Source organism: Triturus cristatus, chromosome 7 (genome assembly GCF_964204655.1).
Source record: "Triturus cristatus chromosome 7, aTriCri1.1, whole genome shotgun sequence".
Lineage (NCBI taxonomy): Eukaryota > Metazoa > Chordata > Amphibia > Caudata > Salamandridae > Triturus > Triturus cristatus.
The window spans coordinates 1,829,796,859-1,829,822,855 of record NC_140590.1 but is presented as its reverse complement, the minus strand read 5'-3'; the positions used below and the strand labels follow the sequence as shown (position 1 = coordinate 1,829,822,855).

At 43.8% G+C, this 25,997-nt stretch overlaps 1 protein-coding gene across 1 annotated transcript; it reads right to left on the bottom strand.

Annotated features, from left to right (window-relative positions):
• Positions 1 to 192: 192 nt before the first annotated feature.
• On the bottom strand, positions 193 to 1,116 carry LOC146813321 (olfactory receptor 1G1-like). The gene has a single exon (XM_085614748.1). It carries the CDS (start codon positions 1,114 to 1,116, stop codon positions 193 to 195), a length of 924 nt encoding a protein of 307 aa, XP_085470874.1.
• Positions 1,117 to 25,997: the final 24,881 nt, after the last annotated feature.

Genomic DNA, 25,997 nt, shown 5'->3' with positions numbered 1-25,997 from the left:
AGCTGCTACACCTGGCTACCCCTAATTTCTGTGCATGATATAAGTGTTACAAATAATCCCAAAAGCACCTGGCACTGAGTATTAAAGTTTCTGTTGCACAGGACTCCATCCACAGTTTACAGTTACATTTTCACCTTAAAGATTTTAAAAGCTGTGTAAATGTTGTGGGTTGTTTTGGCCCTGTTGTCAATACTACTTTTTTTCTCTACGTCTGAGGACATTTGTAAATTCTTTGTTTTTCAGGGTGTATATGATAGGGTTGCACAGTGGAGGAACAGCTGTGTACAGCAAAGCCAAGATTTTGTTGTCTTTTATTGAAAGATTTGATTTTGGTCTCATGTACGTAGTTGAAACAGACCCAAAGAATAAAATAACCACAGTGAGGTGAGAACCACAGGTTGAAAAGGTCTTGCGCTTTCCCTCCGTGGACTTCATTTTCAGTATGGCTGAGATGATCTTGGCATAAGATGCAAAGACAAAAATAAAGGGTAACAGACCGAAAGTAGATCCAATTACATAGTTCAGTGTCTCAATACCGTGGATGCTGGTGCAAGATAGCTTCATCAGGACAGTCACGTCACAGAAGAAGTGGTTGATGGTGTGGGATTGACAGTAGGAGAGCCCAGAGAGAAGTATAGTGTGCAGAATAGGGACAAAGATACCTCCAAACCAACTTCCAGTGGCCAGCTGGATGCACATGTTTTTGTTCATGATACTCATGTAATGTAAGGGAATACAGATGGCCACATACCGATCATAGGCCATAACTGTAAGGATGAGAAATTCTGTCGCCACCAGCAGAACAAATAAATATATCTGTAGAAGACATTCAGTGAGAGACATGAGTGTACCTGTCTGAAAGAAGTGCACCAGCATATGTGGGAATGTGAGCGAGATGTTAGTGATGTCAATGAAGGCCACGTTTAAAAGAAAGAAATACATGGGGGTGTGCAGGTGTGAGCTAAAGTATACTATTGACATGATAAGAAGGTTTGCAATCAAAGTAATCACGTAAATTAGTGTAAATGTAATAAAAAGGGGAACATGCAGCAGTGGAAGATCCGAAAACCCTACAATCAGGAAATGTTTCTCTGAAGTCAGATTTTCTCCTTCCATTTGTCCGGATTTATTGCGAATTGAAGGCAGGCTGAAATAAAGCACACCATCTATGTGAATACATTTTTTGACTAGCTGGTTTGACTTGTAAGTTTCTGTTTGTGGTCTTCTGAAAAGCTCCTAATTTCATCCTTTGCAAATTCTCCATAGATGTTGATTTCTTTCAAACATGCCAGCATCAAACATTTTCTCTTGCACAATAATTTCAGTGAGGTTTTATAATTTGTCTTTCAGAGCTAGGGACATCATTGTGTGTGCCTAAAATGGTTCTTTCATGGAGAAAAGGGTATAAACTGCTTGATACTCTCTAAATCATGGTATTCTATTGTTCCAATTTATGCACAAAATGTGAAGTTTGAGAGAATATATTATGCATAATTTGTATTAGGAAAAGCTCTATCCTAAGATTATCATGTAAAAATGTGCTACATATAATAGCATGAGTCATACTCACCAGCTGCTACTTGATCTAGGTACAATACAACTTTCTGTGGTATTTCTTCACTCTGGGCCAGATGTATGACCCTAAATTGCATGTGCAAACGGGTTAGCAACCTGTTTCCGCATGCAAAAATGTACAGGGCTATGAACAATTCCTATTTAGCGAGTCGCAATTTTTTTGCCACTCGCTAAGTAGGAATTGCAACTCGCTATTAGGAAGGGGCGTTTCAAGGGCGTCTCTTCCTAATAGCAACTTTCTACCCCATGTATGAATGTTTTGCAACCGCAATTGCGGTTGCAAAACACTCGCAATTTACCGCCCTTTTCAAGAGGGTGATAATGCCGTCGCAAATTGGAAGGGGTCCCCAGGGGACCCCTTCCACTTTGCAAATGCAGGGGAAAATATTTCCTAGGTACCACTACCTGCCCTTAAAAAATGAAACGAAAACGTTTCATTTTGCTTTTTTTAAACACATCCCGTTTTCCTTTAAGGAAAATGGGCTGCATTAAAAAAGAAATGCTTTATTCAAAAGCAGTCCCAGACATGGAGGTCTGCTGAGCCCAGCAGGCCACCATACCTGGGAGGGCTAGCCATTTCCAATGGGGTTGCAAATGGCATGCTTCATTAATATTAGGGCTCCCGGTTTTATGGTATTTATTTTTTTGCCATTTCCGTCTGTATTTATCCATATTTATTTTTGGGGCATTTTTGCTGTATTTATCCATATTTATTTTTGCCACAAGCAAAAGACGACGCTACAGCTAGTATTTTTCCACACTTATTTAACCCCTCCCATGCTCAGGACGGCTCCCGGCCGTCATGAGTCACGGTAGTCGTGTGCTCATGACGGCCGGGAGCCGTCCGACCGTTGCTGCTCCGCCCGCGCCCGGCAAATTCCCCGCCTGTGCGGGGGAATTGATTAGTGGGCGGAGTTCGGACGGCTCCCGGCCGTCATGAGCACACGCCCACCGTGATTTACTACAAATTATTTTTTGTCTCTTTAATTATGTCTTGCATCAGCATCCAGGGGCAAGAGTTATTATGTTTGATAGGACACTCACATTACAGGTGTGGTGTATGTATTTCCAATGTTGCTACTGAAAACAATAAAAAGGAAGAGGAATATATGGCATCTAAAAAATGTGTAAGGTTTTAGGGCCAGAGGGGATGGCAGAGCGATCCAGGGAGCAGATGAGGCAGCTGCAGGCGTTGAGCTGGCGGCAGTGGCGGGGAAAAAGTCATGTTACTTGCTTATTGACTGTCACTTTTAGTGATGTTGTGTTGGCAATAGGAGCTTTGCCTTATTTACAAGGCAATGTTAAGCCACTTAACGTGGCTTAATGCTGCCTTGTAAATAGGCCCCCCTTTCACTCTACACTTAGGGTGAAAGGTGCGGGCAATGGGTGTGGTGGTGGGCATTCTACCACAACACCCATTGATTTTGACGCTGCCCCCTATTTACAAGGGCACTGTAAATAGGAGGCAATGCCAAAATGAAGACCAGGGAAAACCAGGTCTTAAACTAGTGAAATTAGGAGAAATGCTTTATTTCTCCTTGTTTTTGCTGCCTTGTGCAGCGCACATAGAAACAGCAAAACACCAATGATTGTTTATGTGCAGGAAGAGTCCCCATTCCTGCACATAAACAATTTTTTTTAATGCCATTTTGCAACTTCTATGTTTGCTGCATTAGGCAGCACACATAGAAGTTACAAAATGGCATTTAAAGATTGTTTACGAGCAGGAAGTGGGGACCTTCCTGCACATAAACAATCTTCCCCTTCAACAAAAGCACCCTTGCACGATGGTGTTGCATCATATTCTAGTAAATATAGTGCAGCCCTGCGTGTCTAAAGTGACAAAGCATGTTGTTAGCCTTCTTGGCTTAACGACAACGCTTTGCCATTTTCTTGTAAATTTCCCCCTCAGTTGTGAACAGTTGAAGACACCCCTCTTTACTTAGCATTAGCAGATACAGCGGGAGTTGAGGAACTAATGGCCTCTTCTATCCTCAACTCAGCAGAGAAAGTTTCATGAAGAAGAGTCAGACCTTGATGGGTTGATGGAAAATTGAAAGAAGGGTGGATAGTTAATATGATTGGCAGAGAAGTATACGTCGGTGAAAGGATGCATATAGGTGGCTGATAGGTTGCATGCATGGGTGGGATAACAATGGATGAAAGGTGAAAGAAAGGATGCCTGCCTAGGTGGGTGAAAGTGTATGGGTGAAAGTAATCCTCCGGGTGGTTTAAACAAGGATGCATGGGTGGTTAAATGACAAATGTATGTTAGTGAAAGGCTTGTTGAGAATGATAGCCATGTTGGGATGGATGGATGGTATTCATAGGTGAAGACTGGATGAAGAGAATGTAAAACTTAAACAGTGACTGAGTAGCAAAGTCAAGGGTGAAGAATAACATTTTTAATGAAGAACAATGCAATGATTAATGGAAAAATCCTTGGGAAGAAGAGTAAACAATGAATATTTGTTTATCAAGGTTTTTGATTCAAAGATTTGAGGTTGTATTTCAAACTACTTCCTTGACTCACAATAGTTTTCAAGCACAACATATATTATGCACCAACTCATCAATTGCCTCACTCCGAGTCCCACTCCCTACCCATGGCATTTCACCAGTATGAGCCTTGGGTGGACTATCGGCTGCATGGTTACAATAGTAGTACCTCACGTCATGTTGTATATCATTCATATATTAGTAACTATTCATTTGCCTTGTTGTAATCAGGGTGAAAGTGAAATTGAGCATTTAACTGAGCATGGCCATGTTAGGAAAAGCAATAATTGCATAGTACAACTGTCCCAGCTGCAGAAAGTAGCAAAGTAAGATGATACAGGTATGTCTTTCTAGGGCACAAGTTGAGCTGGCATGCCTACATTAATTTAACTAAACAAGATAGGGAAGAAGAATACTTGTATTCTCCATAGTGCTTAATGCCTGAAACTCTAATCACATCCATATCAAAGAGGCCAAGGAATTGAGGATAAAAGCAAATTGTATGTACTGCTAGTGCTATTGTGCCACTATATCATTTTAAGTGTTACTGTTTTGCTAAGAATATTGTTTACGATTTGTCTTTTTTATTTTTTTGATATAGCTACTCTTGCCAATCCACTATCGTCCTCACAACCCAACTGGCAGGAGATAGCAGCCAGGACCTGGCAAAGGAAGCTGGAGGCCATCAGGGCAGAATACCAGTGGCTGGGGGCCAAGGAGGAGGAGTCGGTGGCAGCAGCTGCAGCCTCCAATGCCCAGGGCCCCAGTCAGGCACCAGTGCCTCTGGAAGTACGGTGCTGTGCTCAGGCAGCCGCCTGCCACCATTCAACCACTGCTGCTCCCCCTATAGACTCTATAGAGCCTTTCAGCACCACATGCTCCTGAGGATGGTGCGCCTCGAAGCCAGGGTGAAGGAGCGTTTCGACAGATTGGAGAGGAAGCTCCTAACCTGCTGCTTGGCCTCTCTTGCCTATTTTTTAACCTTTTGTTTGGTGGGTGGGACTTTTTGTGGAGAGGACGGGAATGTAAGAGTTGGGGAAATCTCGTTTTTTTTGTGTATTTACTTAAGGACATTTGATTCAGGGACAATTACGTTTTTTGGGCTTTCTTTACTTTGGACTTTGGTTTGGGTTAGAGAGAGGTGTGGGCCATGTGTTGTGGGTTTTCTAGTTTATATTTGTTAGAGAAATAAATGTTTTAATAGTTGTACATAGGGTTTGAATCTTATTTGTGGTGTTACTCTTTCAGTTTGCGCTGTTTCATTTGCCGCAGGCCCGCAGCAAGGTTTTTAAAATCTGCTGATAGTGTAACACACCAACAGATAGTTGTGCAATACCCTCACTTGTCCTACTATTCTCTGCAGTCTGTAACTATATTAACCCCTAAGGACTCAGAGGGGGTGTGGGTATGTGAATTTCCATTGTGTATAGATTATTGCAGATCAACAATGAATCCCCCACAGTTCTTCTCTGACCACTGATTAGGCTAAGCGATGGTTACATTATTTCCAAAGGGGCCATAGTTGTGGTAGTAGACAGTAACAGCATACTATCCGACTAGTTGAATACTAGTGAAAGCACAGGATACAGAAGTGAGGTTCCACTCCCTCCTAGCTGAACTCAAACTGTAGAATGAGGAATATTCATCACAGGGAACTAATTAAATTGAAATAAAAACTGAATTAATACCATTTTATATGCAAGCTTTGAAAAAAAGATGAGACAATCACCAGAGGGAGACTTGAGGATGACTAGTAGTATACAAGAAGAAGACAACTGAGAAAACATGATGAGCAATACTAAATTAAAATAAATAATCAGAATGGTGAGCAAGTAAAAGTTACTAAATGAAGTCCACTAGAGCTATGAAGTGGACAAGAGTAACCTTTAGTGCTGGAAGGATGTTGATGCTGGCAATTATGAATTACGTTCCTCTGAAAAAAAATCTAACATTGTGCATCTAGGGAAATCTAATGTATATAATATTGCCAGTGTGGGCCATACTTAGAGCAGAAGAATATCCTTGCTCTGCCGTGAGTTGGTGTTGCTTTCACCACATCCAGCCAACCAAGTGTGTGTTCAAATAATGGTGTAAATTTAATTTAGTCACACCTCAATAATTCACACAGACTGGGGGAAGAGGATTAAGGGTCTAATGAATGGATGGAAAGGGGGATTTGAGGGAAAGGTTTGACAAAGACAAACACTACACAAGGACAACATTCATATTGGCAGCCAACCATCATATACTTGTAATGGGAGGAAAAGGAAATGCATGCTTGATGATGAGTACTAGTTCAGGTAAGCCAAATCAAATTGTCCGTCTGTCCCCAGAAAAGACCCAAGTTACATTATGTTCTGTTGTACAGAGCTGGGAAAGATACTTAGCAAATAAAATATAAATATCTGTAGGAGTCAAGTAAAAACACATAAACAACACATACAGTTCTAATGATTAAAGAAAAAAATTGATACTGTATTGCCAAATCGAGAGCTGCATCTGCATTCCTCTTGGACTGTCCTTCAGTCTTGGGTCCCTGGTGGATGTGGTTTGGTAAGGTAAGTGTGAGTATGTTATATTGTTTTTCGATTATGGCTCGGGGTAAAGGGCCTGCAGATTGAAAAACAAAAATGATATTGAAGAATTAAGGAAAAAAATTAAACTGCATAAGGAGTTTAATGAGAAGACTCAGAGGTAGCATGGTTAAATGCCTGTTTCTGGCAGTTACCTTCAACAACAGGCCCCCCACCCAACCACCACTTAGCTTCAAATTTGAGCCAGACAGCACTGAGCACACACACTCAGCAACATAGCATTTTTCCAATTAAGTCAAAAATCAATGAACCGCTGTCAGTCACACCACTCACCAATACTATACAGACTTGTGTAGGTCTGGTGTTGTTTACCTTAGGACCACTTTAAAGTCATCATCATCCAAATCAGTTGGTTTCAGTGAATTTGAAAACTGCCATCTTCTTGTGGCAATCTCAAAGTAGTCACACTCATGCCCACGCCCTGAGTCATTCCATCATCTCTGATTCTTCTTAGTCTGTCTCTGAGTATGGCGTCCAACTCTGTACCAACTGTGTAACGGGTCCCGACTCAAAATACAATAGATCGGCCTGTAGTAGTACAATTTTGGTGTGGAACAACAAGAAGGGAAAGATTGAGTTACTTTTTGTATAGACTAGGTTTGTGTTTGCAAACTTTGCATTATCTAAGTGACTGGTCAGGTCTGAGTCTTGGAGGAGTCTCAAGCATAAAACAATCAAACAAAGCAGTGTGGACTGTGGAGTGGACCCGATGAAGCAATTTTATCATCCTATCTCTCAAAGGGGAATGAAAAAAAATAACCTTCAGGGGAAAATTATTGATGAGCCGTCAGTGGGCCCCCAACATTGTGAATCTCAATCATCACTAACACATTAAGCATAACAAACAAACACACAGTCTTACACAGTCTTACACAGCCTTCCACCACATGAATCATCTCTCCTCAATCTCAACACACATGATGATGACACATCACAACAAGCTCACAAATCAAACAACAATCACTCAGTGTGCAATGCGTGCCAGCATTTACCTGTTCTACCGGTGTGCTCTCCGTGATCGATTGGTGGTACATTGCAGAATGCAGATCCTCCATTTGTTTACGAAGAAGAAAATTGTCAGTGTAAATCGAATTATGATAATGTCACATGTAGGCCAGTCCCTCTAGGGTGGGAAAGGATAGATAGTCATGGCCCGGGGTTGGAGGCAGGCACTCATATGCTTGTATGCTCCGTCTAATTTCTGGCTTTAGGGAAATGGCTTTGGAGGGTGAGTCAGGACTTCTTCACTGCATACAGTTGCAACTCCAATCCAGCAATAAAAGGTGTCTAAGAGTAAGACAGTGGGGATGAATTGGTCAACCAGACACACACGAACAATAAAGTAAATAATGTTCCCTAGCTATATCTTTTTTTGGGGGGGTGCATCAAAGAAAGAAAGAAAGCCTAATAGTCAGGGAAGTAGAGCTCGTCCTCAAACTCTTGTGTTTCACCCAGAAGTAGATAACCTAAAACACTGCTTCCATGATGTGAGTCTCCCTCATCTTCCTTCTATGGTACCTCATGCATGGTGCAATTCAGTGGTTTAAAGTGCTGATTCATTTTGATCATGGTTCATCTCTCCAGGTTTTGGATCGGGAGACTGGTCCTTCTGACTGTGACAACGGCACCAGAAGAACTGAAAATATGCTCAGCTGAGACACTGACTACAGGGCAAGCCAGATAGTTTATTGCCAGACTGCTGAGCACTGGCCATTGGCTCCTCTTCCCATACCAATACACTAATGGGTTTTTATCAAAGTAGACCTCTGTTGCATCATCCAGATAGGGTGACAAATCAAAAGACACACAATTGATCGATGGAATGAAGAAGAAATCATAACATTCAAACCATCAAGAGATCTGGGTTAAATCTATCATTCTTTTGCTCACCATGCCCCCCCAGTTTAGACCTGGCCATATGCACATCAGTCTTGTCACCCTGTGCCTCATGGAGACAGTCAAGCCCGAACTGCCAAGCCAGGTCCTCCCTGAACCAGACCAAGCATCCTGGGGCCGGTTTCCGGGTATCACCCCTCATCAGCCAGGTCAGCTTGAATCCAGTGACAAAGTGAGCAAGGGGCCCCCATTTTGGCAACAAATAAACACAAGGAGATGATGGATGGAGCACTGAAAAAGGCCTGGAACATTCGCTCAATGTTTATTGCTGGTGCTCCACCTTGCTCGACCTCTTTTGCCTTCGCCTTTGCCTCTGCACTAGACTTAAGACCTGCCAGTAGAAACCATTCAGTTGCAGATTTGGGATTTGATGCTCCTGGGCTTGGTGTTGTTGATGGTGTTCTTGTTGTTGGTTTTGGCTGCTGCTGAGAGCCAACAGCACTGCCCTCCGGCTCTGAGCTTAAAGGCTGCTCAACTGGACTTGTGCCCTGGAGCAGTGGGTCTCTAATTCTCTGCCGTTCTTTTTCTAGCTCACTGCCTTGCTTAGCTCTCCATGGTTTGTTTTTTCCAACATCCCCGTCTAAAAAAGGAATGAAAGTGGGCAGTAATGGTTTGTACTGTAAATCAAGAATTGTGCCACAGATGCAATGTTTGGAGGACACACTGTCTCTTGGCACCCTTGTATTAGCAGACAAGGGAAGAATCAAGCTCTCCACCAAGTCATACACATCTTTATTTTCTACCACACCTGTGTATATTGCATACATCTCCTGCAGCTGTTCCTGTAGCATGTGCAACAATGGGATAGCTTGACCCATGGCACTGTCCTCTTTGCTGAATTCCTGTGTGAACACCTCAAAAGGAAGCAGCTTCTCTGCCTGGAATTTGACTAGGCCCCATTGGTCTATCTCAACGATCATGCCTTTCACAGTTGCATCCCCTCTTTGCATGACATATTCATTGATAGGTCTGTACTGCTCAAACAGGCGTTCAAGTATGTAATACTTATAGGAGGTGTTGGCACCTCCTGTATGAGTGGTTTAACAGATATTCTATTATCACGCTGAATGACCCTCGGCTGTTTCCTGGCTTTAAATGAATGGCTGAAATGAGTGCAGACTCTTCTGCAGGTGGACAGTAAGTTGCTTACTTGTTCTTCTTTTTTGAGAAATTCCTGTAAATGATGTTGATGAAGTGCACCAAACACAGAACCCTGAAATAACCACCATCGGCCATGGCTTTAACTATATTACTGCCATTGCCTGCGGCAACAAATCCAATCTTAAGCCCTCTTGGTCACAGCCATTCAAAGACCTTTTTGTTAAAGTCTTCCAAAATGTTTGCAGCTGAATACGATTTCTCAATCGCGAACATCGATACTGTTGCATGCTTCCAAGCAGCATTTTAAAATCCCAGCAGTGTCAAAACCTGCAGATATTTTTTCTCTAGCCCCCACTAAATTCAGTGTGCAGTGATGCACATGTAATCAGTCGCTTGGCAACTGGTCCACATATATGTTGTCAGGTGGATTGTGTGGACAGCTCTCTGCAGCAAAGCTTGTCCAAGAAATTCAAGTTCATCGTTATTTAGCGCTGGAACAACAACTCTGGCAAAATAGGACCGGCTAGGAACCTTCCATTTCAGGCAGATGACTGCCACAAATTCAAGAAAACCCAACCCTTCAACAAAAGAAAAAGAGAGGAGGTCCAGCGCTAACATTTCAGCCAACTTTGCTTTGCACAAATGTGCCGTTGGGTCGTTGCATTCATACTGCCACTCTAGCCTAAACATGGCAAGAACAGTAGCCTGGATTTTTTTCTTTCCTGATGCCACTGATGCAGGTGACTTCTTGAGAGAAGGTGGTGGTAGACTCAATGTGCTTTTCAGCGGGACAGTCACTGTCCTCTGTAGCCTTGGTGTCTCGACCTAAGTCTTGTGCTTTGCATAATGTTGATGTCTTCCTCTTCTTCACTTTGCGCCGTGATCGGATTGGATTCCCTGCTCAGCTGTCTTTCAACCTCTTCACCAACAACACTTTCAGTTTTTTTCCCGCTAAGGTGCGCCTCCCAACAGATTGTATGGTGTGTTCTTAAATGGGTTGTTTGGCCCCCAGTACCATAGTTTGTACCAAGCTTACCCCGACAAACACTTGCACTGGGAGCATATGGCAAAATTTGCCTCCTTCTGGCTACCCCTCAAAAAAAGAAGTTCCAAACTGGGGAGCTCAGTGTTCTGATGCTGGTGGCACTGCCAAGGTCTGTTGAACTGGCAGCGGTAAGTGGGCCTTTTGACATTTGACTCTCTGCAGTACCTACTTCTACTGAGGTGGTTGTAGATGTTGGCCACGGCTGGGACTTTGCAAATACGGCAGCTGGCAGTGGTTGGATTTGTGGTGCCACTGCCACATCCCCCCAAAGAAGTTGGGATGGGGTAACGTCAGTCTCCACAGGTGCTTGACTAACATCCATGATGACTGGCTCGTCAACATGCTCCTCTTCTACATCTGCCTCCAAAACTCTAAGGCTTTCTGGAACTTTCCTTTTCTCTAGTCTTGTCTGAGTCATCTTGTGGCTTGTTTCACTCTCAGACTGAGGTGGGATGTAAGTGGTGTCTAGATCATCAGAAGGGGGGCCTGAAGAAGAAGATGATGCACCACTAACCCACATTTTTCTAGCTGGAGATCTGGAAGACAATGGATCTTCTGGAGCAGATTGCTCTACTTCCTCAGCATGAAGCTCAATCTCTTGAACTGCTCCTACTTTAGGAGGATCTACAATTGGCAGTTGTGGCTGTTGTTCTTGTTGGTGTCCACTTATCTGAGGATCCTGCAATGATTGGGTACTACTTTGCTACAGAGATAAATCAATGTCAACATCACTGCTCATCGGCATTGCAGTGGATCATACTTACTTTTACTTAGCTATACACTTATAAAAACACCACTTCATCTATTCATATAGATAATAACTCATACTTAGTGTGTTATAAAAACACTATTACAAGTATACAGTTATCCATACAGTCACTCATACAATCACTGAGTCTTATGTATACTTATTTATATACAACAACTGACACATACACTGGCTTTTATTTTTCTAGTTTGTTGGACATGTACCATTGAGACATATATTTGCTCATCGCCACACCCATAAAGATATTCACTCACCCAAACAACTGTTATAACATGTAGTTTTAACTTCATATACCTACTAAATCAACTATTCACACATCTTTGGGCAGTCACACACCCCCCACCGAGCCACACACACATTCACTCTCCCATACAAATACTCAGTTAACTACTCAATAAATAATATAGACTTTCACATAGCTAGTAACCAACTAGTGCAGCAGTTTACACAACAACTGACAAAGTGATACAGATATTCACACAGTTTAGTCACTATCCAATATATTTAGTGAAACACTATAAATTAGTCAAGTAAACAGTCAATCACACTGCTACTAAATCCTCCATCCAGATATTTATTTTTATATATCCGCTCATTCTTCAATGCAAATTGCTATATATATATAACACATATTTAAATAACGAACCAAACCACATTCACTGGATGATGTCATCAGTGATGTCATCAGTGATGTCATTTGAGATGTCATCAGTGATGTCACTGACCATGTCATGAATGATGTAATATGTGCCATCATCAGCAGTGGATTGCGGGCGCGCGAGATGTAGTTAGTACAACTAACTATATCGCAGGAATTTCAATGGTTTTGTTCGAGTGAAATGTCCAGCTAGCTATAACACCCTTAATACCTATAGTTTTTTCAGTGAATTTCTAAGGTTTTTTAAATGCTAATTCCTAACTATATCAGGCCTGAACCCTATGGTTTTTTAGTGAATTTCAAAGATTTTTTAAATGCTAATTCCTAACTATATCAGGCCTGAAACCTATGTTTTTTTCAGTGAATTTCAAAGTTTTTGTAAATGGCAATTTTTAATGTATTAATTGTTATACTGATTATTTTGATACTGATTTACTACATTTTGTAACTTGTTTATTTTTAAATATTTTTTTTTTAATTAGATTATAATACAAAATATACTTTCTCAGAATGAATTACTTTAGATTAAATACTTTGCAAATAGGCAATAGACTTTTAAGTACAGTAGTTACAGTTGTTGCAATGGGCAACACAATTTCAAACACAATGCAACATTGAGCTCAATGTGAATTTCTAGTCAAATGCAATTAGTTACTTTATGGATTACTTTTCTAACCAGAGGACTGGATCCTAGATTCAGTCCTTAGACATCTCCTGTAAACAGTTGTGTAAAAGCCTTTTGGTTACAGTAGTGATTTTTAAGGAATATTATTGTATTTTAAAAGTTGACACAGAACATTTTTCACATAGAATCACCAATGTTATCCTATGGCAGAAAATTCACTTAGCAGGTAAGCAGTGTTATCGTTACTTTTTCTTACTCAGTGGTGGATCCTGGATCCAGCACTGGCCAATCTCCTGTAAACAGTTGAAAGAATGTGTTTAAGTCATACAGACGATTTTTTAGGAATATTTTTAGTTTGTGAAAATAGACACTTAGAAACTTTTCTGGTGAAAACCACACAATGGATTCCTTTGGAAGGAAATACAAGTTACTGGTAAGTCCGCTTAGAATTACTTTTCAGGGTCAGTGCTGGTCTAAAAGATGCAGCACTGGGTTCTCTCCTGATAACAGGTGAGTAAATTGGAATTCGTAGTTCGGCTGATTTTAGAGGAATATTTGTACGTTTCAAAAATGGACACTTAGAAACTGTTCTGGTGAAAACCACACAATGGATTCCTATGGAAGGAAATACAAGTTACTGGTAAGTACGCTTACAATTACTTTTCAGGGTCAGTGCTGGGCTAAAAGATGCAGCCCTGGGTTCTCTCCTGATAACAGGGGAGTGAATCGGAATTCGTAGTTCGGCTGATTTTAGAGGAATATTCGTACAATGGTGAAGGAAGGGGGCGGGGCCTGAGGTGACGTGTGCAAAAACGCCCTGTGGCGCGTTTTAAGTTGGTGAATTTATTCCTCTACAATCCAGAGGTCCCCTGGGTGTTGAAAACTGAAACAGCGATATGATTAAGCATTCACTGAAGACATGAATTCTCTCTAGTTAAAACATGTTTTCTGTCTTATGTTGACTAATGTCTGGACTCCATTTTGTATTGTCGTGTCTCCACGTGCTCTGCACGAGAAGAGTCCTATCTTCGTGTTAGTTGCTCTTGTAATCTGCCTAGTAACAGTCTATAAATAGCTCCTTTGTCCGTCTGGCGCATGCCCAGACTTGACCACATCTGTTATCAGTTAGTCCTTGCTTGACCATGTTTTCGCGGGCTCAGGAAAATGGTTACTCCGCCCACATATTGATTCTGTATCGAAAATGTCCATAAACGGTAATATTCTTTGCCTCATGTTGTATCCACCCACTTATGAGCCCCTCTGTTGTGTATAAAAGGGGACTGTGTACGCAAGTTCTTTGTGCTACTCTATGCAATACTGAAGAGTGTTGTATAGGTTGTAGGACCACCCTTAAGGGTTAATAAACTTTGTCTTTGTATTTGCAGTTTCCGTGCCAACTTCCTTCTAGTTTTCGTTACAGGAGAGCGAACCCTTGTATTCTGCGGGCCTAGCTGGGGCCTGTATTCTTCAATTGGCGCCCGTCACGTGGGGCTCATCGGCGACTCGGATGCTCGAAGGATTGGTCGTGACGAAGGTGAGGAATTTGGCCGGGGATGTGATCACTGCCAGCGGCGGTTTTAGCCCTGGCATCCCGAGGTTTTTCCTCCTTTCCTTCCGAGCCGACCATCTGGGTGGCGCCGGTCCTCGACTGAGACCTCTTCTGTCGGTTTGCCGCGACAGCCGTTTGGGCGAATTTTGGAACTTGGCAGTTGGAATCTGGACTCTTGATTGGTAAGAACCGTTGTACGGTACTTGCTCCGAGTTTTGAAGCCTGGGTTGGCTATTTGAGTTTGATTTGTGATGACCGGTCATATTTTGTATTTTGGTTATTGTGAGAATATATGCGTTGCAACACATATAGGCAGGTAATGTGGAGATATATCTCCGGAGTTGTGTAAATCTGAACGGCGCAAAGTTTAAGTGCCATTTTTTTATAATACTGCATATTTTGCATTATTTTTGAGCATGCCTGCTTTTAGCGCACTCCGTAAGTGGTGCTGCTGCTTTGGAAACCGGTTAGATCTCGAGGTATCTGCTCCAGCCCCCCCAGAGGGGACTCCTAATAGGGACATGTATGTGAAGCATGGTCTTTCCTCTATAATGTACAGCACAGTGTGGAGGAAATACACCAAAAAGGATCCTGAGTTACGATGGCCTTTGTATGGATCGTTTGAAATGCGAAAGATTGAGTATGTGGAACAGTGTATGTGTAAACGGCGTGCTCGGCAAGACATGTTTGAATGTGTACGGTTATGGGTGAAGGAAGTGCGTGAGCGAGAGAAACGTGAGAAAGCGCTGTTTGATAAAGAGCAACGGAAAAATTATCATGTGAGAGCACAGGAAGCGAAGCGTCGGGAGGAAAGAGAACTGGCGGAGAGACAATAGAAAGAGCGTAGGTTGCAAGTCTCGGGTCAATATGCTGTCCGCCAGCCACTTTATCCTGTCCTTACTAATCTTGAAGATGATTTTTATTTATTAGATCGTTCTCCGCCCCCCTTATGTTGGCGCGTCCGCACCAAGATCACAGGATTCTGGATCGGTTTCGCATAAGGTAGACACGCGGTCCATGTTATCAATTGAGCGTATGGGTGAGCTTCGGAAAATTTCTCTTCGTGCGCTTAAGAACAAGCTATCCCTTTCTGAATTATTGGAATCTTTGGAACAGTGGCGGGATAAAGAGCAGTTGTATTTTCTTGAAACTTTTTCTCATGACGTGATTGCTGCCTTTCGGAAATATTCAGATGCTTTCGAGCCTGATGATGTAGTATCAGATTCTAAAGCATTACGTAACGGTGTTTTTTCTCCCTCTAAGGTACCCGATGCGGTCCGACGGCTGTTTGCATTGCGGGACGCGGCGGTTGAACTTAAAGAGAGAGCGCGCCTGCGGGCAGGGGAGAAGGAGCAATTGGATTCACATATCGGCGGCGACCAATCATCTACCTCCCATTCAGATAAGAGTGAACTAGTGCATGCTAAACCGATGCGAGAGGCGGCACCTTTGTATGTTCCTAATAAAGGAGCGGGAAATAGTTCAGATATTTCTTCCCCCGATGCTAAGGGATATTTTGTGTATAATTGGGTTTATACTCCCTGGCATAGGGCTGATGTTATGGCATTAAAGAATGCCTTGCCTGACCCCCGCAAGAATCCAGCGGCCTTTTATGAAGAGGTCGAGGGGGCCTTGAATTCTTGTACAATGACTTTAGCGGATATAGATTTGTTCTTTGGGCTCATTTTACCACCGGATATGTGGAGATCTGTGCGGAAGGTGGATGATGTTCCCGCTTTTAAGGCTAAGTGGTCCGAGTTTGAGGATGAGGATAGGGAGAGAAAACCCGCGCAAAAACCACCGCAGATTATTTTAGACCTTCCTGCTGCTATCTTGACTAAATTGAAAACAATTATCCCCCCTAAAAAAATTGACTGGAATATGTTAGCGTCATGTAAACAGAAGGTCGATGAATCAGTTTCAGATTTCTTTACACGCTTTGAGGAGACATTCCATGATTTCAGCGGTCAGTCACTTACGGATGATACGGGACGGCATCTTTTTGTTGATAAATATGTGGCGAATTTATTACCGGGAATAGCAGCTCGTTTAAAAGCGAGTGAAAGTTCTTGGTCCACTTCATCTCCGGCATCCCTCCTGACTATGGCTCAGTATTATGAGCGTCAGGAACAAGAAGCGAAGGGGAATGAGGAGAAGAAATCGAAAGATTTGAAAACTAAGGTGATGCTAGCACAAGTGTATGGTCCGCCTCGTCGGGGTGTAGAAAGAGGTAGAGGGGGATTCTATGGTCCCCCTTCAGGTCGGTCGGATGTTAACAGAAATCAATGTGCGTATTGTAAACAGTCGGGTCATTGGGCTAGAGAGTGTCCGGTGTTAAATGTATCTCGGCAGGGACGTGGTCAGGGACCACCGAGAGGTAGAGGGGGTTTTTCGAATTTTAGAGGGAACTCTAATGATCGTGCTCGATTTGAGCCTAACATGCAGCAACGAGATAGACCTAATGTATTTGATCGGCAAAATCAGTATCAGATGTCTGGGAATGACCGTTCTGGGTACCATGACTCACAGCATGCGTAGGATTGCGTTGGATGGGGGTTGGAATCAGTTGAAGTGCCGGTTAATCAGAAGGGTCCTTATGTTTCAGCAAATGTCTTGGGTTTTACTGATCGGTTCCTAGTTGATACAGGAGCTACTCGCAGTGCACTGTCCAAACAATTGGTTCCGAGGGCTCCCCCATCTGGCTTAATGGTTACATCGGTAGGGTTTGATGGTACACTCTCTCGAAGCCCTCTTTCCCGACCCCTTGCATTCCATGTTGACCACTTTTCTGCACCCTGTCCATTTTTGCTTGCCCCGAACATGCCTGACAACATTATGGGTCTTGATATGCTCAAGCACTTCAGAGCCACGATCCGCTGCTCCCCTACTGGAGTGCGTGTGATCTTAAACGATAATCACCCCATGACAGAACGGATGTGTGTGGTTGCGGAGGAGGCTGCATTAGCGTCCCTCCCTCATTCTTTGTGGGCGACTTCGGATACTGATGTGGGACAGATGGTGATTCCGCCTGTCCACATTAGTGTCCAGGAGGGTGCGGTGTTACCGCACCTCCCTCAGTATCGTATTTCCCAGGAGGGGGAGGAGGCACTCATACAGATTGTGCAGGATTTGATTAAGGTGGGAGTAGTGGAGGAAGTTCCCTATAATGTCTGTAACAGTCCTATTTTACCCATTTTGAAGAAAGATACCGATACCAGGGTTTATCGTTTTATCATTGACTTACGGGAAGTGAATAAGATAGTGATACCTCAGTACCCAGTGGTTTCTGATATCACGACATTACTCACTCTGGTCCCGCCAACGGCGACCACGTTTTCAGTTATTGATTTGAAAAATGCCTTCTTTTCGATTCCTATTCACCCTGATAGCCGATACCTTTTCGGCTTCACTTTAAATAATAGGTCTTATAGATTTTGTAGAGTCCCTCAGGGTTATACAGAAAGTCCTAGTATTTACAGTCAAGCATTGAAAAGGCAATTGGATTCCTTTGTTCTGCCTGAGGGTGTCGCCCTTATACAATATGTCGATGACATCTTGTTGGCGGCTGACACTCCTGAGCTGTGTGAGAAGTTTACGTTATCTTTGCTTTCCTTTTTGGCATCGCACAATCACAAAGTGTCGAGGAAGAAATTGCAATTCTGTAGACCAAAGGTGACTTATTTGGGTCACCTTTTGTCTAAGGAGGGGCGTGCACTCACACCAGATCGTATTCAAGGTATTTTGGACACACCAGTACCTTCCACACAGAAGGATGTGCGTGCATTTTTGGGTCTTGCTTCTTTCTGTAGGCAATGGATATTGGGGTTTTCACATATAGCTAAACCATTGTTAGCGCTTTTGACAAAAGACACACCGATTCCTCTTCCCTGGTCAAATGAGTGTGAAATTGCCTTTCAGCAATTACGACAAACCCTTTGTTCAGCACCAGTGTTAGGTACCCCTGATTATACGAAGCCCTTTTCACTGTATGTGCATGAGAAAGATGGATGTGCATTATCAGTTTTAGTGCAGATGCACGGCGACAAGCAGCGCCCTTGTGCATATTTTTCGGCTGTAATTGATCCTGTTGCCCGAGCATTGCCTGGTTGTTTTCGCTCGGTTGCGGCGACAGCTGTGTCAATACGCCAAAGTGAGGGAATTGTGTTATCTCAGAAACTGTTGGTATTAGTCCCCCATGCTGTTGATGCCCTGCTTAATCAGACAAAGACGCAGCATTTGACTAGTGCTCGTTTAACGGGATATGAGTTGACGCTTTTGGCTCCTCATATTACGTTAAAGAGATGTGCAACGTTAAATCGAGCCACATTGTTGCCGTTCCCGGAAACTCAGTCTGAGGCACTGAAAGCACATGATTGTATTCTTGTGACTGAGGAACAGACAAAGGGTCGTATTGATCTCCAGGATACGCCCTTTACAGATGTAGATGGAGAATTGTGGGTGGACGGATCATGCCTGAAGCTACCAGATGGTACGACTTCAGCAGCATATGCAATTACCACATTACAAACGATAGTGGAGACAGCACGCATACCGCAGAAATCAGCTCAAGCAGCGGAACTGATAGCATTAACGCGAGCATGTGAGCTCAGTACAGGATTGTGTGTGAATGTTTATACAGATAGCCGCTATGCCTTCGGAGTAGCGCACGACTTCGGCCTACTCTGGAAGGAGAGAGGGTTTCTAACGTCACATGGAACACAGATAATGTATGGGGAGTTAGTTCACAATCTTTTGACTGCGTTAACATATCCAAAGAAGATTGCCATAGTTAAATGTAGTGCCCATAAGAAAGTGGTTGATTAAGTTGGAGAAGGGAATGCTTTAGCAGACCGGGTAGCACGAGAGACTGCGATGCAGCCTGGTGCTACTGCAATGTATGTCGTGAAGTCGCAGACAGAAAGATGGCACGATGCTAGGAGAGAAGTGCTGGAGATACAGAGGACCGCTTCCGATAAGGAACGGGAGCAATGGTCCAATGATGGAGAATTAGATGATGAAGGGTGTTGGAGAAGTAAGCAGATGGATAAATGGAAGTTACCCACAGCCTTCGTACAACCTATGGTTCAGATGGCACATGGACTAGCGCTAGTACGGCAAAGAGGGTAGTGCAGACCTGCATGATTTGCCTGAGGTACAACCCAGGAAAGGGTACACGAACTCCAGCAGGAGGATTTGCGACACCTACTGCACCCTTTGAGGTTTTGCAGATGGATTACATTCAGCTTGAGCGCTGTAACAACCTGAAGTATGTTCTAGTAGTGGTTTGTGCCTTCAGTAAATGGGTTGAGGCATACCCTACGAAAGATAATACTGCAATGACTACAGCCAAGATGCTATTGAAGGAGTTCTTCCCTCGATATGGTGTTTGCAGATTGTTGTGGAGTGATAACGGACCTCATTTTATAGCAGACGTTATCAAGTATGTCCTGAAAGGCCTAGGCATTACTCAGAAGTTCCATGCAGTCTTTCACCCCCAGTCTGCGGGATTGGTTGAGAAATATAACGGTACGTTGAAGCTTAAGATCGCTAAGATCCAAGCTTCGACTTCTTTGACTTGGCCAGATGCTTTACCGCTGGCATTATTGTCAATTAGATCGATACCGCATTCTCGGACCGGTCTCACACCCTACGAGATTGTGTTTGGACGCCCAATGAATATTTGGGGTCCACCAAAACCAAAGTCAGTGTATGATGTACCTTGTGTAATGATGAATGATTATCTGGCACAGTTAACGGATAATTTGGATTCTATTCATCAACAGGTTCGAGAGGCGCTCCCTGATCGGTCCACCGGTGAAGGCCATAATCTCCGACCTGGCGATCAGGTAATGGTAAAGGTGTTCGAAAGGACGAACAGTCTGGAGCCGAGATGGGTTGGTCCTGAGCAAGTCTTGCTCGCAACGAGGACAGCTGTGTGGGTTTCCAATCGAAAGAACTGGATCCACTCCTTGCACTGTCGTAAAGTGCGGCCTGGATTGGTGGAGCCTGCTGTGTTGACCGACCATCGAGAAATCCTGACTGCGGAGAAAGGCCGTGCTGTGGAACCGAATGATACTGAGGAGCTCTTCCCGGACCAAGCGATTCCTGGAGGAAGAAGATATCACCTCAGACCAAGGAAGTGATTGTTGTATCCAAAGTTGTCAGAACGGCCCTTAGGTTAGTGAAACGGAGAGCCAATGAGGCAAGGGGGGGGGATCAGCCCTGCATTAGTGTAGTGACACCCGTCTTGGCCCGCTGGTGAAGAAATCAACGGCTGCCTAGGGGGAAGAGTTCTGACAACCTTTTAGTTTCAGGAAGATATTGACTTATTACAGGATGGAGAAGAAGAAGATTCTCTGTACGACAAGCTTTATTATCATTGTGACTATTATGGGTATAACCACATGGTTTGTTGAGGACGTGACTCCTGCCCGTGAGTTGCTTGTTTTGACCACTCCAGTGCCTGAGGAGCACTACTTTTATACCCTTCCGTATCAAGAATTGAAGCATCGTCAGTCTTATTTGAATAACACTTTCATCCAGATGTTGCATCATACCCATGTTGCCACAAATGCTACGAACTGCTGGATATGTGGTATGATGCCAGCTTATCAGAAGAAAGGAGGAACGCCGTTCATACCTCTTCCTTTCTCTCATAATGGCTCTTGTAGAGCATGGTACACTTTGCTTTTTGCCACACGGAAACCTACAGTGGGACGATTACTTTTCAGACTCAATAGGGAATGTCATCAAGATAAAGATGGCTATCCACAAGCGAATGGGACAATATGGGAATGGGAAGAATATCGACCAGACAATGAATCAATCCCCTACATTTTCACGAACACCAGAACACTGTAGGGAAGGACCAATTTGTGATTCAAGTGGCACAAGCTCAAGCGGACCTGTGTGTCCAGAGTGTGGGTTATATTCCTGTTGGTGTTAGTGATTGTATTATTGTCCTGAATATAGATGGACTAAATAATAGTACTTTCTTAGCCTCCCATAATACATACTTCGTATGTGGGAATAAGGGCTACTATCGTTTGCCAGCCGGCTGGTCCGGAGTATGTTATGTAGCGTTCTTATTAGCACCTGCATATTATCATAAAGATTTGAAGTTGTTGAATAATGTGACTGTAAATAGGTATAAACGTACTCTATCCATTGATGATGTTGATCAAACCGATACTAGCTTACAGCAGTATGTTGATTTTAACTTAGGATTGTTTTTCTTTGTTGGAGCTGCCCTAAATAGTAGGAAGGTTCGAAGATTAACAAGAGTTGTAGAGGCTGTGACGAATCAAACCGCTGCTGCCCTTGGGAATCTTACGGAAGAATTACAAATTACTAGAATCGTTGCATTACAGAATCGTATGGTATTAGATGTTATGCTAGCTGATAGAGGTGGAGCATGTAAAATTATCGGGAGTAGTTGTTGTGTGTTTATTCCTGACCATACGCCATCAGTTTATAACGCTATTATTAAATTGCATAAAATCGCAGCTGAGATTCATACAGAAAATGGCACTTGGACCCTTTCTGGATGGTTCTGGGCATTGATCACTGCATGGGGATGGAAGGTTTTAACTGGACTCTGTATTATTATAGCAGTTCTGTTTTCTTGCTGTATTTGTGTTCAGTGTGGTCCTTTACTCTGTTCTCTATGTGTGTCATTCTGTATTCCTGATAAAAAAGCTATTGCCAATGTCATCTATCAGAAACATTTAACCAAAGAGGTGGAAGAGATGATGAAAATTGACATATATGATGATTATCCTAATAAGCCGAATGTCTTCAATAAATGCTGAAAGGGTCGTCTGTTGAAAACTGAAACAGCGATATGATTAAGCATTCACTGAAGACATGAATTCTCTCTAGTTAAAACATGTTTTTTGTCTTATGTTGACTAATGTCTGGACTCCATTTTGTATTGTCGTGTCTCCACGTGCTCTGCACGAGAAGAGTCCTATCTTCGTGTTAGTTGCTCTTGTAATCTGCCTAGTAACAGTCTATAAATAGCTCCTTTGTCCATCTGGCGCATGCCCAGACTTGACCACATCTGTTATCAGTTAGTCCTTGCTTGACCATGTTTTCGCGGGCTCAGGAAAATGGTTACTCCGCCCACATATTGATTCTGTATCGAAAATGTCCATAAAAGGTAATATTCTTTGCCTCATGTTGTATCCACCCACTTATGAGCCCCTCTGTTGTGTATAAAAGGGGACTGTGTACGCAAGTTCTTTGTGCTACTCTATGCAATACTGAAGAGTGTTGTATAGGTTGTAGGACCAACCTTAAGGGTTAATAAACTTTGTCTTTGTATTTGCAGTTTCCGTGCCAACTTCCTTCTAGTTTTCGTTACAGGAGAGCGAACCCTTGTATTCTGCAGGCCTAGCTGGGGCCTGTATTCTTCATGGGGGCCAACTAGCGCACCAGGTACCTCCAGTATGCGCCAGGGAGCTGCGTTACAGAGAGGTTTTTAGAGGCCATGCCCCTTTATACAACACTCTGCAACACAGCTCCGTGGCGCTTACTGGAGGTACCTGGTGGGTTAGCTGGCCCCTAGGGGACCTCTGGATTGAAGAGGAATTAATTCCCCAACTTACAACGCGCCACAGGGCGTGTTTGCACACATATCACCTCAGGCCCCGCCCCCTACCTTCACCACTGTGCAAACGCGCCCCGTGGCGTGTTTTAAGTTGGGGGATTAAGTACCCTTGAATCCTGAGGTCCCCTGGCGGCCAACTAGGCCACCAGGTACCTCCAGTAAGCACCACGGAGCTGCGTTGCAGAGAGGTGTAAAAAGGGGTGTGGCCTAATTACACCTCTGCAACGCAGCCCCCTGGCGCATACTGGAGGTTCCTGGTGGGCTAGTTGGCCCCCAGGGACCCCCAGTATTCAAGGGGAATTAGTTCCCCCTCTGCAAACACGCCAGGGGGCGCGTTTGCAGAGTGGTGTAAGGAGGGCTGTAAGGAGGGGGCGTGGCCTCCGGCCCGATCCCGGTCTTTTTTTTCTTCTCTTTTTTTAGAAGGGGGCTGTGTAGCCCCCCTTCTTTTTCCATTTGTTTGGCCCTGGGGACCCCATCCCCCCAGGGCCTGCCCCCAATTTTTGTTTTAAAAATAAATAAAACGGGAAGGGGGCCACGTGGCCCCCCTCCCGAGGCCATAATTTGCCCCGGGGACCCTATCCCCCGGGGCATGGCCTTTTTGTTTTATGAAGGGGGCCACTTTAAGGCCCCAGGGACCCCATCCCCCAGGGCCGGCCATTTTTTAAAAAAAACATTTTTTATCTGGGAGGGGGCCGCGTGGCCCCCTCCCAGGCCACTTATGGCCCAGGGGACCCCATCCCCTGGGGCCTGGCCTCTGTTGGGGGCCGTGGGGGGTCCCCAATCCCCCCACGGTCCCAGCCAGCTTCCCGCCTCCTGCGGGAGCGAGCACTGCTTTTCCACATGGGGAGCAGCTAACATGCTGCTCCACAAAGTGGAAAAGCAATCAGCTTTGCTTCATTGAAGCGAGAGCAGGTTTCCTTGCTCTCGCTTCAATGAAGCAAAGCAGTTTGCAATGACAGGGCGGGAGCCGCGAGGCTCCCGCCCTGTCATTGCAAACTACAGTGTCCCGGGGGTGGGCACCCCGGGACACTGCAGGAGCTGGCCCTCGGGAGTGGCGGTCCCCAGGGCCTATTCAAGGCTCCAGGAGGGGGGCCGCGTGGCCCCCCTCCCACATTGACAAGTTGCCCCGGGGGTGGCGGGCCTGAGAGCCCCCCATCCCAAATTACTGAGCAGGCCTAGGGGATCAGGGTGTTTCTACCCTGCCCCCTTTTTGCGTTTTTTGCGTTTGTTTTATAGGTTTCTTGTGCCTCGGTTCTACCGAGGCACAAGATGGCTGCCAACACTTCCTGATCTGGAGTGTTGACAGCCAATTAGAATACAGCTCGTGCACGACAGGGTGTGCGCTGGGTGCGCGGATCCTCCGAGGCTATAGATATATCTATGATTTTACTTTTGATCTTCTCAGGAACTACTGAACGGATTTACCCCATATAAGCAAAAGGCACAAGTCTGAACTGAGGACTACCTCTTTGCCAAATTTGGTATAATTCCGTTCAGCAGTTCGGGCTGTAGCTGCGTCAACAGGTCCTATTGGAAAATGCATGGGGAAAACGCGTTTTGGGACCCCCCTTTTTTCTCGGCCCCCGCTTGACGAATCACCGTGAAATTTTCAGGATAGGAGCGGACCAGGGCTGGCCAAATTTTCGAAACTTTTGCGAAGATTCGTCAATCGGCGCCAACGTTATTCCAAATAGAATGTTGCGGTTTTCCTATGTGAAATAGGTCCTAACTATATCTACCTATTGGCGACCGCCAGTAGATAATATGTATATTTATTATATATATAAACCATAGGTTTCAGGCACGTTATAGTTAGAAATTAGCATTTAAAAAACCTTAGAAATTCACTGAAAAACCAATAGGTTTCAGGGACGTTATAGTTAGTTGGATATTTCACTCATACAAAACCCTAGAAATTCCCCCGTTAGAGTTAGTTGAGCTAACTATAACTCACGCCCCCGTAATGCACTGCTGATGACGTCACATATTACATCATTCATGACATGATCAGTGACATCACTGATGACATCACTGATGACATCTCAAATGCCATCACAGATGACATTACTGATGACATCATCCAGTGACTTTGTGTTTCTATAAAATGTAAATATGTTTTATATATATGCCAAGGTGTATTGAAGACTGAATGGGTGTATAAGAGTCAGGATGGATGATTTAGTAGGTTTGTGACTGACTGTATAAGTGAGTGAATAATTATGTCTTACTGAATGCATGTATTAGTGACTAATACAGACATGCACACAGTTTAGTTTGTCAGTTGGTGTGTAGGCGGTTCCATGGGCTGGTGAGTACCTAAATGAGGATCTATATGGGTTATTGATTAGTTGTTTGAGTATCTCTATGGGTGCCTGAGTGTCTGTGTGGGTAGGTGGGGTTGGGTATAACTGTTCATAAATGTGTGAGTGGATGATTCACTGGGTGTATAGGTTCAAGAGTGCATCTGTGAAGAGCTGTATGGATGGATGGGTGTGTGTGTGGGTGAGTTGGTGAGTGAATGGATGCCTCAGTGGTACATGTGTGAGTAACTGCATATGTGAAAGGCAGTATATGTGAGTGTTGGGGTGTATAAATGACTATATGTGAGAGTGAGTGATTGTGAGAGTGACTGTATGAATCAGTGTGTCCTTGTATTAGTTATTGTATTAGAGTGTAAGTATGTGTTAGCATATATTTAAATAAGTGAGGTGGTGTGTGTATAACTGTACAGGTGAGTAAATGAAAGTGTGATTGATTATTTCCATGACTGACTAGGTGTGTGAGTAACTCTATGAATGGGAGGCGGTGTGTGAGTGTCTGTATAGATATGTAAGTGCATACGATAATGCTGTATTGATGGATGACTGTATGTACGAGTGACTGTATGGGTGAATGAGTGGATGTGTGTGTAGAACTAGGAATTAGTGAATGGATATGTACTAACTGGTATTGGTGTGTTGATGGTTCCGAAAATGATACTCTGTATTTTAGAGTGGGTGTATCATGGGTTATATTAGGGTGTGATGAGGTGCATCAGATTTTCACGTGGATGATGTCATCAGTGATGTCATTTGA

Excerpts from the sequence above, each read along its gene's own strand:
- LOC146813321 (XM_085614748.1), bottom strand. The coding sequence starts at position 1,116 with ATGGAAGGAGAAAATCTGACTTCAGAGAAACATTTCCTGATTGTAGGG.